Source organism: Arachis ipaensis, chromosome B7 (assembly GCF_059453495.1).
Source record: "Arachis ipaensis isolate K30076 ecotype BB chromosome B7, ASM5945349v1, whole genome shotgun sequence".
NCBI lineage: Eukaryota > Viridiplantae > Streptophyta > Magnoliopsida > Fabales > Fabaceae > Arachis > Arachis ipaensis.
Genome location: NC_142442.1, coordinates 49,655,368 through 49,668,349, shown reverse-complemented (window position 1 = coordinate 49,668,349; position 12,982 = coordinate 49,655,368). Strand labels below are relative to the sequence as shown.

At 39.0% G+C, this 12,982-nt stretch overlaps 1 protein-coding gene across 1 annotated transcript; it reads left to right on the top strand.

Moving 5' to 3' along the window:
* Positions 1-3,225: 3,225 nt before the first annotated feature.
* LOC107607171 (uncharacterized) lies at positions 3,226-4,335 on the top strand. Its single transcript, XM_016309149.1, has 2 exons — positions 3,226-3,909; positions 3,997-4,335. Exons 1-2 carry the CDS (start codon positions 3,226-3,228, stop codon positions 4,333-4,335), a joined length of 1,023 nt encoding a protein of 340 aa, XP_016164635.1.
* Positions 4,336-12,982: the final 8,647 nt, after the last annotated feature.

Genomic DNA, 12,982 nt, shown 5'->3' with positions numbered 1-12,982 from the left:
TTGGGTGCGAATGAATATCTTAGAATAAGAATAAGCTTGAATTGAATAGAAAAATAATAGTACTTTGTGTTAATTCATGAAGAACAGCAGAGCTCTACACCTTAATATATGGGGTGTAGAAACTCCACCGTTGAAAATACATAAGTGATAATGGTGTTCATTGGCTTCGGCCCCAGAGGGGAAACCAGAATGACCAAGACCTGGGCATGGCCGGGTGGCCAGCCTCCTAGCATACGAATATAATAGTAAAAAGTGCTATTTATACTAAACTAGCTACTAGAGTTACAGAGATGAGTAAATGATGCAGAAATTTACTTCCAGGGCCCACTTGGTGTGTGCTTGGGTTGAGCATTGAGATTTACACGTGTAGAGACTTCTCTTAGAGTTAAACGCCATGTTGCAGCCTGTTTGTGGCGTTTAACTCTGGCTTGTAACCTGTTTCTGGCGTTTAACTTCAAAATAGGGTAGGAAGTTGGCGTTTGAACGCCAGTTTGTGTCATCAAAACTCGGGAAAAGTGTAACAACCACCCTTCTAGAAACAAAATTAAATTCGAAATTTGAAAATCAGTTAGGAGATAGGCTTAGAATTTTAAATTTATGGATAGGAATCTAGTAACCACCCTCGGTTTGAAATTAAAATTATCCCAACCACCCTATCCCCAAATGTATATAAATAGGGGTGCACCTATAGGTAGAAAATCACTTCTCTCAAATACCAAAACCTCTCCCTTCTCTCTCTACAAAATATATTTTGTGTGCAAATACAAGAGGCAAGCTCAAAGATGCGTTAGAGAAAAAAGAGTAGGGAATTATGTTTTTAAAATGCTTGGCATGTGTTATGTTCCATTTTTATTTTCTTCCATTCACGAATGTTATCATGACATTAATTATCTTTCACTCATCCTTTATTCATGTTGATCATGTCTGTCCACCATGTCATTCATGTCTTCTTAAATCATTAGTATATGTCTCCTTGTGATGTTCATTCAATTATTCACTATACTCATTTTGTGCTCTTTCATATGATTATATTGTTAATATTCCCTTAGGTCGAGAGTACATGCCTTCTAATAATGCTTGTTCAATCTCCTATATTATTATATTAATATTCCCTTAGGACCGAGAGTACATGCCTTCTTATACTGTCTTGTTCAACATACCATATTCTATTATATGGATATGTGTGATCTCTTACATTATTATATTATTATTTATAACATTTCATTCAAATATTTAATATACCATATTCTATTATGTGCATATCATTATGTTATTATTACTCCTTTAAAGTCAAGAGTACATGCTTTCTTAAATATTTTATTCAAATATTTAGTATACCCTATTCTATTATGTGCATATCATTATGTTATTATTACTCCTTTAAAGTCAAGAGTACATGCTTTCTTAAACATTTCATTCAAATATTTAATATACCCTATTCTATTATGTGCATATCATTATGTTATTATTACTCCTTTAAAGTCAAGAGTACATGCTTTCTTAAATATTTTATTCAAATATTTAATATACTCTATTCTTATTGTGTACACCCATATGATCGTTTGCACCATTATATTATTCCTTTAGGATCGAGAATACATAATTTCTTTAATAATTTGTGCAATTATTCAAAATGCCCTATTTTCTACACTTTGATAGGACCTCTTTCAATCCATGCTATTATATTACCAAGATCTTTTAATTAGAAAATCCATACACATGCTAGAGTCTCATGATTTTCATATATCCCTTTATCATCACAATTGTCCCTTTTCTTGCATGATCTCTTCTTATATGATTTTTCTCTCGTTTATGTTTAAACAACCTAATTGTAAATTGAACTGAGGGAATGATCCTTCGGTAAGGGAAGGTGACCCCCAAAGACAAGATATCGATATGATCCTTCGGTAAGGGAAGGTGATCGATCGAGATGATCCTTCGGTAAGGGAAGGTGATCGAAAAACGTTTGGGATAAGAACCTTCGGTAAGGGAAGGGGACTATCCCATCAATTTTATATAATAATATATCTTTTTTATATGAATCCCTTCTTGTGTATGTCTAAATAACCTTGATTGTAAATTAAACTGAGGGAATGATCCTTCGGTAAGGGAAGGTGACCCCCAAAGACAAGATATCGATATTATCCTTGGGTAAGGGAAGGTGATCGATCGAGATGATCCTTCGGTAAGGGAAGGTGATCGCCAAGACGTTTGGGATAAGAACCTTCGGTAAGGGAAGGGGACTCCCACTTATACCGGTTTGAGCTCAATATCTTCCATAAAAGTTATAAGTTAAGAAAGGAGAAAGCATGAATGAAAAGTTTGATTATTTTTTTAAGATATATTTATGACTATGTTGATGTTACTTAAGATGTTATCCTTCTATTCTCTTTCTATGTTCTTTCCTTTTTACCTATATGTTTTACGCTTTACAAGAGGTTCATATTACATGCCATATCGTACGACTTTCTTTTAAAATCCCGCACGTGGGCTGGAGATAGATATGGAGGTGTTGCATAGCACTCCTACTGAGACGTTAGGTTCTCATCCCTTTTTCTTTTCCCATACTGTCTCCAGAGGAACATGGCACAGCAGATAGAGACGACGCAGTGCCCCCCGAAGGTAACTTCTGAGTATGATCCCTCGAAGCACGCGTGGGTAGTTACGACCACTACTACCGTGCTCCAAACTATCTACTTAGGTCGAGAGTTCGTGGAAGGAGAATCCCAACTGCCCATCGAGTCCTAGTTCATCCCACACAACGGAACCAGATCTTCACTGCGCGAAAAGGTGTTGGAGGAAAACTACTGATACCTCGATATGTGAATAACTGAAGGGTCCTGACCAAGGATAGGATAGGACACAAGTATGGGAGCCTCTCCAACGAAATTAGTTAGGACGTATTAGTTTCCTTTCTTTGTTTAATTACCTCTAAGCATTTTATTTTGAACCGTACTCATGGATAAGTTTATTATTTCATATTTATCATCGTTTTAGTACTACTTGTTTTCCTCTTCACACGTACTTCCTCCCTTCCTTGCGTAACGATTAAGTTCAGTCTCTTTCTCTATTGAGTGTGCCACCTTATTTAAAGACCCTCAAAGATAGGATATAACTTAGGGTGTTACATTAATGGTATCAGAGCAAAGTCGATCCTAGGGATTCTGTCTCAGGAGGTATGGCTAATAAAACTTCTTCCTATGGTTATCCATAAACAGGGGACCTATGGCAAGCCGTGGACGCTCACGTGGCTCGAGCTCGAGCTCATCAAACCTAGCAAAGCACATGAAGGAGATGGCCAAGGCAATGAAGGAGCAGGCCCAAGCCACCACTCTGATGGCCCAACAACTGTCCACTGGGGACAAGGATCCCAATATTCCCAGGCTGGAGGTGGGACAGACCCGTACAACTTTTGCTGACTTCAAGAAGATTGGTCCGCCTAAATTCCGTGGAGCCCTCGACCATGATATGGCAGAAGAATGGCTGACTGAAATGGAAAAGGTATTCACAATTTTTCCGTGCACTGAGGAGCAGCAAGTGAGCTATGCTACCTTCATGCTCAAAGCTGATGCCGAGTTCTGGTGGGATGGAGCAAGACGGTTGTTGGAGGATGCGGGAACAGATATCAGTTGGGCCACCTTCAAAGAAGCTTTCTACAAGAAGTACTTTCCCCTTTCTATTCGAGAGTCCAAGGAGATGGAGTTTCTTCAGCTGAGGCAAGATAGGATGAGTATTGTAGAGTACACAGAAAAGTTCGAGAGTCTCTGCAAATTTTCTGCCATGTATAAGGCTAATCCAGATGAAAAGTGGAAGTGTATGAAGTATCAAGGAGGGCTCAGGGCAGAAGTCCTAACCGCTATAGCCCCACTGGAAATCCGGGAGTTCTCCTCCCTCGTTAGCAAGTGCCAGGTGATCGAAGAATGCACCAAAAAACTAGCGTCGGAAAGAAGCGAGGCTTTCAAAAAAAGGTAACTGAATCAAGAATCATCTCAGCAGCCGCCGCAGAAGAAGGCCTTTCTTGAGAAACCTACAGGAAGGCAACCTCAACAGGGCACGGATCGCCAGGAACCTCCCACTGATGCCTCACCAAAGACCACCGAACTCAAGGAGTGTGCTTCATGTGGGAAGCAACATAGGGGTAGGTGCCTTGCCAGACAAAATGTCTGCTTCGGGTGTTTTCAGCCGGGACATATCGCCAAGGAATGCCCAGCAGTTCTCCCACCCCCTGCCAATCCACCAAAGCGTCAAGGGCGAGTCTTTGCCCTCAGCAGCGAGGAAGTCCACGAGTCAGAAGATCGAATCGAGGGTAAATGCACAATTAATGGAATCCTTTAACCATCCCAGATGATACTGGTGCTTCTCTTTCGTTCATATCTCTCTCCGCTACTAGTAAGATTAGCTAACCCATGTCCAAATCACTATGCATCCTACTAATGACCTTTATCGACCAAATTAAGATGTAGAATTTGGGGACAAATTCTTTTTTTTTATGGGGGTGATAATGTAACAACCACCCTTCTAGAAACAAAATTAAATTTAAAATTTGAAAATCAGTTAGGAGATAGGCTTAGAATTTTAAATTTATGGATAGGAATCTAGTAACCACCCTCGGTTTGAAATTAAAATTATCCCAACCACCCTATCCCCAAATGTATATAAATAGGGGTGCACCTATAGGTAGAAAATCACTTCTCTCAAATACCAAAACCTCTCCCTTCTCTCTCTACAAAATATATTTTGTATGCAAATACAAGAGGCAAGCTCAAAGAAGCGTTAGAGAAAAAAGAGTAGGGAATTATGTTTTTAAAATGCTTGGCATGTGTTATGTTCCATTTTTATTTTCTTCCATTCACGAATGTTATCATGACATTAATTATCTTTCACTCATCCTTTATTCATGTTGATCATGTCTGTCCACCATGTCATTCATGTCTTCTTAAATCATTAGTATATGTCTCCTTGTGATGTTCATTCAATTATTCACTATACTCATTTTGTGCTCTTTCATATGATTATATTGTTAATATTCCCTTAGGTCGAGAGTACATGCCTTCTTATAATGCTTATTCAATCTCCTATATTATTATATTAATATTCCCTTAGGACCGAGAGTACATGCCTTCTTATACTGTCTTGTTCAACATACCATATTCTATTATATGCATATGTGTGATCTCTTACATTATTATATTATTATTTATAACATTTCATTCAAATATTTAATATACCCTATTCTATTATGTGCATATCATTATGTTATTATTACTCCTTTAAAGTCAAGAGTACATGCTTTCTTAAATATTTTATTCAAATATTTAATATACCCTATTCTATTATGTGCATATCATTATGTTATTATTACTCCTTTAAAGTCAATAGTACATGCTTTCTTAAACATTTCATTCAAATATTTAATATACCCTATTCTATTATGTGCATATCATCATGTTATTATTACTCCTTTAAAGTCAAGAGTACATGCTTTCTTAAATATTTTATTCAAATATTTAATATACCCTATTCTATTATGTGCATATCATTATGTTATTATTACTCCTTTAAAGTCAAGAGTACATGCTTTCTTAAATATTTTATTCAAATATTTAATATACCCTATTCTATTATGTGCATATCATTATGTTATTATTACTCCTTTAAAGTCAAGAGTACATGCTTTCTTAAACATTTCATTCAAATATTTAATATACCCTATTCTATTATGTGCATATCATCATGTTATTATTACTCCTTTAAAGTCAAGAGTACATGATTTCTTAAATATTTTATTCAAATATTTAATATACCCTATTCTATTATGTGCATATCATTATGTTATTATTACTCCTTTAAAGTCAAGAGTACATGCTTTCTTAAATATTTTATTCAAATATTTAATATACCCTATTCTATTATGTGCATATCATTATGTTATTATTACTCCTTTAAAGTCAAGAGTACATGCTTTCTTAAATATTTTATTCAAATATTTAATATACTCTATTCTTATTGTGTACACCCATATGATCATTTGCACCATTATATTATTCCTTTAGGATCGAGAATACATAATTTCTTTAATAATTTGTGCAATTATTCAAAATGCCCTATTTTCTGCACTTTGATAGGACCTCTTTCAATCCATGCTATTATATTACCAAGATCTTTTAATTAGAAAATCCATACACATGCTAGAGTCTCATGATTTTCATATATCCCTTTATCATCACAATTGTCCCTTTTCTTGCATGATCTCTTCTTATATGATTTTTCTCTCGTGTATGTTTAAACAACCTAATTGTAAATTGAACTGAGGGAATGATCCTTCGGTAAGGGAAGGTGACCCCCAAAGACAAGATATCGATATGATCCTTCGGTAAGGGAAGGTGATCGATCGAGATGATCCTTCGGTAAGGGAAGGTGATCGAAAAACGTTTGGGATAAGTACCTTCGGTAAGGGAAGGGGACTATCCCATCAATTTTATATAATAATATATCTTTTTTATATGACTCCCTTCTTGTGTATGTCTAAATAACCTTGATTGTAAATTAAACTGAGGGAATGATCCTTCGGTAAGGGAAGGTGACCCCAAAGACAAGATATCGATATTATCCTTGGGTAAGGGAAGGTGATCGCCAAGACGTTTGGGATAAGAACCTTCGGTAAGGGAAGGGGACTCCCACTTATACCGGTATGAGCTCAATACCTTCCATAAAAGTTATAAGTTAAGAAAGGAGAAAGCATGAATGAAAAGTTTGATTATTTTTTTAAGATATATTTATGACTATGTTGATGTTACTTAAGATGTTATCCTTCTATTCTCTTTCTATGTTCTTTCCTTTTTACCTATATATTTTACGCTTTACAAGAGGTTCATATTACATGCTATATCGTACGACTTTCTTTTAAAATCCCGCACGTGGGCTGGAGATAGATATGGAGGTGTTGCATAGTACTCCTACTGAGACGTTAGGTTCTCATCCCTTTTTCTTTTCCCATACTGTCTCCAGAGGAACATGGCACAGCAGATAGAGATGACGCAGTGCCCCCCGAAGGTAACTTCTGAGTATGATCCCTCGAAGCACGCGTGGGTAGTTACGACCACTACTACCGTGCTCCAAACTATCTACTTAGGTCGAGAGTTCGTGGAAGGAGAATCCCAACTGCCCATCGAGTCCTAGTGCATCCCACACAATAGAACCAGATCTTCACTGTGCAAAAAGGTGTTGGAGGAAAACCACTGATACCTCGATATGTGAATAACTGAAGGGTCCTAACCAAGGATAGGATAGGACACAAGTATGGGAGCCTCTCCAACAAAATTAGTTAGGATGTATTAGTTTCCTTTCTTTGTTTAATTACATCTAAGCATTTTATTTTGAACCGTACTCATGGATATGTTTATTATTTCATATTTATCATCGTTTTAGTACTACTTGTTTTCCTCTTCACATGTACTTCCTCCGTTCCTTGCGTAACGATTAAGTTCAGTCTCTTTCTCTATCGAGTGTGCCACCTTATTTAAAGACCCTCAAAGATAGGATATAACTTAGGGTGTTACAAAACGTATAGACTATTATATATTTCTGGAAAGCCCTAGATGTCTACTTTCCAACACATTTGAGATCGGGCCAATTGGGTTTCTGTAACTCCAGAAAATCCATTTCGAGTGCAGGGAGGTCAGAATCCAACAGCATCTGCAGTCCTTTTTCAGCCTCTGAATCAGATTTTTGCTCAAGTCCCTCAATTTCAGCCAGAAAATACCTGAAATCACAGAAAAACACACAAACTCATAGTAAAGTCCAGAAATGTGATTTTTGAATAAAAACTAATAAAAACATAGTAAAAAGTAGCTAGATCCTAGTAAAAACTACCTAAAAACAATGCCAAAAAGCGTATAAATTATCCGCTCATCACATCTCTAGTGAGATTCTTGCAGCTTGTACCACAAAGATTCCCAGCCTCTCCATTACAGAGAGCGTCATGAGGTTTATGTTTGACCCTAGGTCACACAGAGCCTTCTCAAAGGTAATGGTGCCTATGGTGCAAGGAATTAGGAAGCGTCCAGGATCCAGCAGCTTCTGAGGTAGTTTCTGTTGAACCATGGCATTGAGTTCCTTGGTGAGCACTGGGGGTTCTTCCTCCAATGTCTCTGTGCCAAATAACTTGGCATTTGGCTTCATGACAAGTCCTAGGTACCGAGCAACTTGCTCTTCCCTAGTTTCCTCTTCCTCATCAGAGGAAGAGTGATCCTTATAATCCATAATTTGCAACAAGGCATTCAATGGAACTTCTATAGTCCCCTCATAAGCATTAGTTGCCCTCAGTTCTTTAATAGGAGAGTCTTTAGTGGGCGTTGAACGCCCAGCTGCTTTATTACTGGCGTTCAATGCTAGATGTTGTGCCGCTTTGGGCGTTGAACACCCAGTAAGTCCTTCCTTACTGGCGTTCACCGCCAATGATGGTGCTTCTAAGGGCGTTGAACGCCTAGTAAGGTCTTCCTTACAGGCGTTCAAAGCCAGAGATGGCTCCTCTTTGGGCATTGAACTCCCAGTAAGGACTTCCTTACTGGCATTTAACGCAAGAGTATCCCTTCAGATTCGGCCTTAGCTTCCACAGTGATGGCCTTGCACTCTTCTCTTGGGTTTACTTAAGTGTTACTTGGGATAGTATTAGGAGGGGTCTCAGGGATTCTCTTACTCATTTGACCAACTTATACCTCCAGATTTTTGATTGAGGACCTAGTTTCTGTTATAAAACTGTGAGTGGTCTTATAGAGTTCAGAGACTATGGTTGCTATGTCAGAAAGGCTCTGCTTAGAAGTCTCCATATGTTCCTAAGAAGATGGGAATGGTGGTATGTTGTTGAACCTATTCCGGTTTCTTCCACCTTGATTATTGTTGAAGCCTTGCTGAGGCTTCTATTGATCTTTCCATGAAAGGTTAGGATGATTTCTCCATGAGGAGTTGTAGGTGTTTCCATAGGGTTCAACCATGTAATTCACCTCTTCCATCATGGGTTGATCTGGATCATAGGCATTGATAAACCATATTTTATGATATATTTTGTGCTTAGTTTGAGTGATTTATTCAATCCTTCACCCACTTATTCATGTTAATTGCATGGTTTTACTTTCTCTTCCTTATTATGTGATGTATGTGAAAAATATGTTTCCTATGCTTTTAAATTAATTATTTTAATCACCTTTAATTCCATTCGATGCCGTGATTAGTGTGTTGAGTAGTTTTCAGATCTTCTAAGGTAGGAATGACTTAAAGGATGGAAAGAAAAAATACAAAAATGGAAGGAAAGCATAAAACGGAGCTTCTGAAGAAACTAGCATCCATGCGATCGCATGGGTGACGCGGACGCATGCCAAGCGCAAAGAAGCAGCGACGCGGCCGCATGACTGACGCGACCGCGCGCCTTAAGCAAAACGCACATGACACGGTCGCATGACTGACGTGACCGCGTGGCAAGAAAAGCTCCAAATGACGCGACCGCGAGATCCACGCGGACGCGCGACAGAGGCCACGCACCAGAAATTGCAGAAAATGCTCCCAGCAATTTCTGAAGCCCTTTTTGGCCCAAATCCGAGTCCAGAAGGCATAGACCAGAGGTTATGAAGTGAGGAAATACATCCATTCACAAGGAGTGACTACTTTAGTTTAGTTTTCATGATTTAGATTTAGTTTAGAGAGAGATTCTCTCTCTCTCTTTAGGATTAGGATTTAGAACTTCTCTCTTTAGAGTAACTCTCGATCCCAGGTTTTAATATTCCTTTACTTTAAGCTTCCCTTTTACTTTTATTCATTACTTTAGTTGCTTGTTTACTTTTATAATTGAATTTATGAATACTCCCATGTTACAGATTACTATTTTGAATTAATGTTATTTGAGGTATTTCAGTTTAATATTGCTTTCTTTTATTTATGTTACTGTCATTCCCAATCTGAAGGCATTTTTATTTCGATAGATTTATTTTTCCCCCTTTTGGTCTTGGTTAAGAAATCAGTAACTCAGGAGCTATCAAACTCAAACATGCTTGACAATTGTTATCTTTGTTAATTTGAGCTTCAATAATCCCAATCTTTTCTTAGGAAATAAATAAGATTCGAAGATCAATTAATTAATCCCTTGACCTTCCTTTACTTTAGTAAAGGTTAACAAAGCGGAATTAAGATTCAATTATCATCATCTTTGATAAGGATATCTAGGATATGACCTCTAATTTCTCATACCTTGCCAAAAGCTTATTTACAGTCATTTATTTAATTTACTTGCTATTTAAATTACCTGTTCTTCATTTACTTTATTTGTCATTTAAATCACTTGCTTCTCATCCTCTAAACCCCGATTTACAATCTTTATAGCCAATAATAAGAACATACTTCCCTGCAGTTCCTTGAGAAGACGACCCGAGGTTTGAATACTTCGGTTAACAATTTTTAAAGGGGTTTGTTACTTGTGACACCCAAAACGTTTGCACGAAAGGGATTTTTGTTGGTTTAGAAACTATATCTACAACGCGACTGTTTTTATGACATTCTTTACTGGCAAAAATCCCGATCGTCAAAATGGCGCCGTTGCCGGGGAACTGCAATCGTGTGCCTTATTATTGGTTATTGTAAATATTTTTCTTTTTACTTGTTTAGTTGTCTTTCTTTCTCCCCTCTTTATTTCTTTTAGCTACTATGAATTCTCACCCCTTTCGCTTTGAGTTTGGTTCTAATATTGTTGAAAGGAATGAAAGTTATAACAGGAACATGCATCAAGGTCAGAGAAATCAAAGATGGATGGAGCCAAGAGGATCTGATCAACCCTCTAGGCAACAACACCCTCCAAGATATCATGGACAAAGACCGTTTAACAATGCATACCAAGCAAATAGACATGGTGGACAACCTTGTATTTACCAACAAACCCCACCTTGTGCTTATAGGCTATCCTCTCAACGCAACTTTATACCACCACACTCACAAGCTCCTTTTCACCATTCACCACCATATGATCCTCATCTCCCCCAGTTCCAATCCAGTCACTCCCGAACACCACCACTTCCCCCTGTGCCATATCCAAGTCTATCACCCCGAGAATCAGAAGTTTGCCTCAAGGAAACAGTAAATCAACTTCAAACAACCCTTCATCAACTGGAGCAGGCAGTAAAGCAATTAGCTTCTAGACGTTCAAACATTCAAGGACCCTCCACAACCCCATGTGGACAATCTAATGAAGAGCGTAGCATGAAGGAAATACTAGAAACTCCATTGGACAAGACAGAGAATGAGTTCGTATTAGAACAAGTAGAAGAAGCTGTCATTGTACCAGAAGAAGAGTTGGTTGAAGATCTAGGAGATGCTGAACCTCCATGGGAATCCAGAGCTGAAGAGAAATCCGTCAAGGACATTACAATTAATGCTAAGGAGGATAGCGCACAATCCCCAAGGCAAATCGTTTATGAAGAATCAGACGGAATAATCCAAGAAGCAAATTCTCTTGATGATGATAGTCACAAGTCAAGTTTTCTTAGTGATGAACTTGCATCCGCAAGTGAATTCTCTGAGATCGAAGTATCTTCCCCAAGTGAATACGAAGATGATGCGGAGGTAGATTTCTCTCAACCTCCAATCTATGACTCGAGTGATGAGGAAGACATAGAAGACTTTGACCAGGGTGATGATGCGTTTGAAGACCCTTGCAAAGAAGTGGAGGAATTCACAGAAGATTACGAGGAAGCAGAACTTACAGAACCACTGGAAACACCTATCCCAAGGCCATTACCACCTAATACAAGCTTCAAGTGGGTACAATCCTTAACCTTTAACTTTACTTTTTCACTTGAATATGGTTTGCTTGAAACAGATGGCCAGCTTAGAGCTCTCTGCAGCTTTAAGAGTAAGAGGGAAATGGCTCGTGCTCAGAGCTAGTGCACAAGGTTCAATAAGGTTCCACGCTTTAACTTGAAGTGCACGGATTGGTATCATGTTCCATCAAATGGATCACGGAAAATGTTTGGTTACCATGGTGAGAATCTACTTTCTAAACCGCCCGGATGGAAACACGTAGATCAAGACGGAGGCAGATCTAAAAACAAGGCTTGGGATCCTGGAATCTATTCTGACATTCGTCACCCCGGGAGCCTGACAATCTGTTTGAAGCTGTTCAGAAGCTTTACATGCCTAGTTTGGGACCCCGGAGGCTATTGGCATTCCAAGCATTGGTGGATATTTCTGGATGAATTTAAACACAAGCCACCATAACAGGAAGCCCTTCCAATGTCCAACTTAAGGACTTTAACTAAAAGTGCTAGGTGGGAGACAACCCACCATGGTATGATCGTTCCTTTTGCAATTTTAATTTTATTTAGTTTTGTTTGTTTTTGAGTTTTATTTTATTTCATTATTAAACCTGGAATCATGCATAGCATTCACATTAAGCATTGCATTCTGCATTCTGCATAAAAAAAAGAGAAGGGTGCGCGACGCGACCGCATGCCCCATGCGATCGCGTCAAATGGCGAACTACACTTCCCACGCGACCGCGTCATCCACGTGGCCGCGTGCCCTGGAGATCGGCGTAAAGATCCAACGTCCAGAAAGTTAGGCTGGAATCGTGCGGCCATCGTGCGTTTCGCACAATTGACCCACGCGATCGCGTCATCCACGCGATCGCGTCACTCGCACAATACAAATCCCATGCGACCGCGTCAGCGACACGACCGCATCGCATGGATTGCACGAACACCCTCAAGGAGACAGAGAGTTGGGCTGGAACGACGCTGGATTCGTGCGTTTAGTACAAATTCCAGCGATGCGATCGCATGCCCCAGGCGATCGCGTCCTACCCCCTTTTATCCCTTCCATGCGATCGTGCGACCCACGCGATCGCGTCACCCCCCATTTCGCACCAGCCACGCGACCTCGTGACCCACGCGGCCGCGTGGATTCAAATTTATAACCCCCCAGGTCACGCGAAACCCTATTA

Excerpts from the sequence above, each read along its gene's own strand:
- LOC107607171 (XM_016309149.1), top strand. The coding sequence starts at position 3,226 with ATGGCAAGCCGTGGACGCTCACGTGGCTCGAGCTCGAGCTCATCAAAC. Across the intron at positions 3,910-3,996 it reads CCCTCGTTAGCAAGTGCCAG|CCGCCGCAGAAGAAGGCCTT; the intron begins GTGATCGAAGAA and ends TCATCTCAGCAG.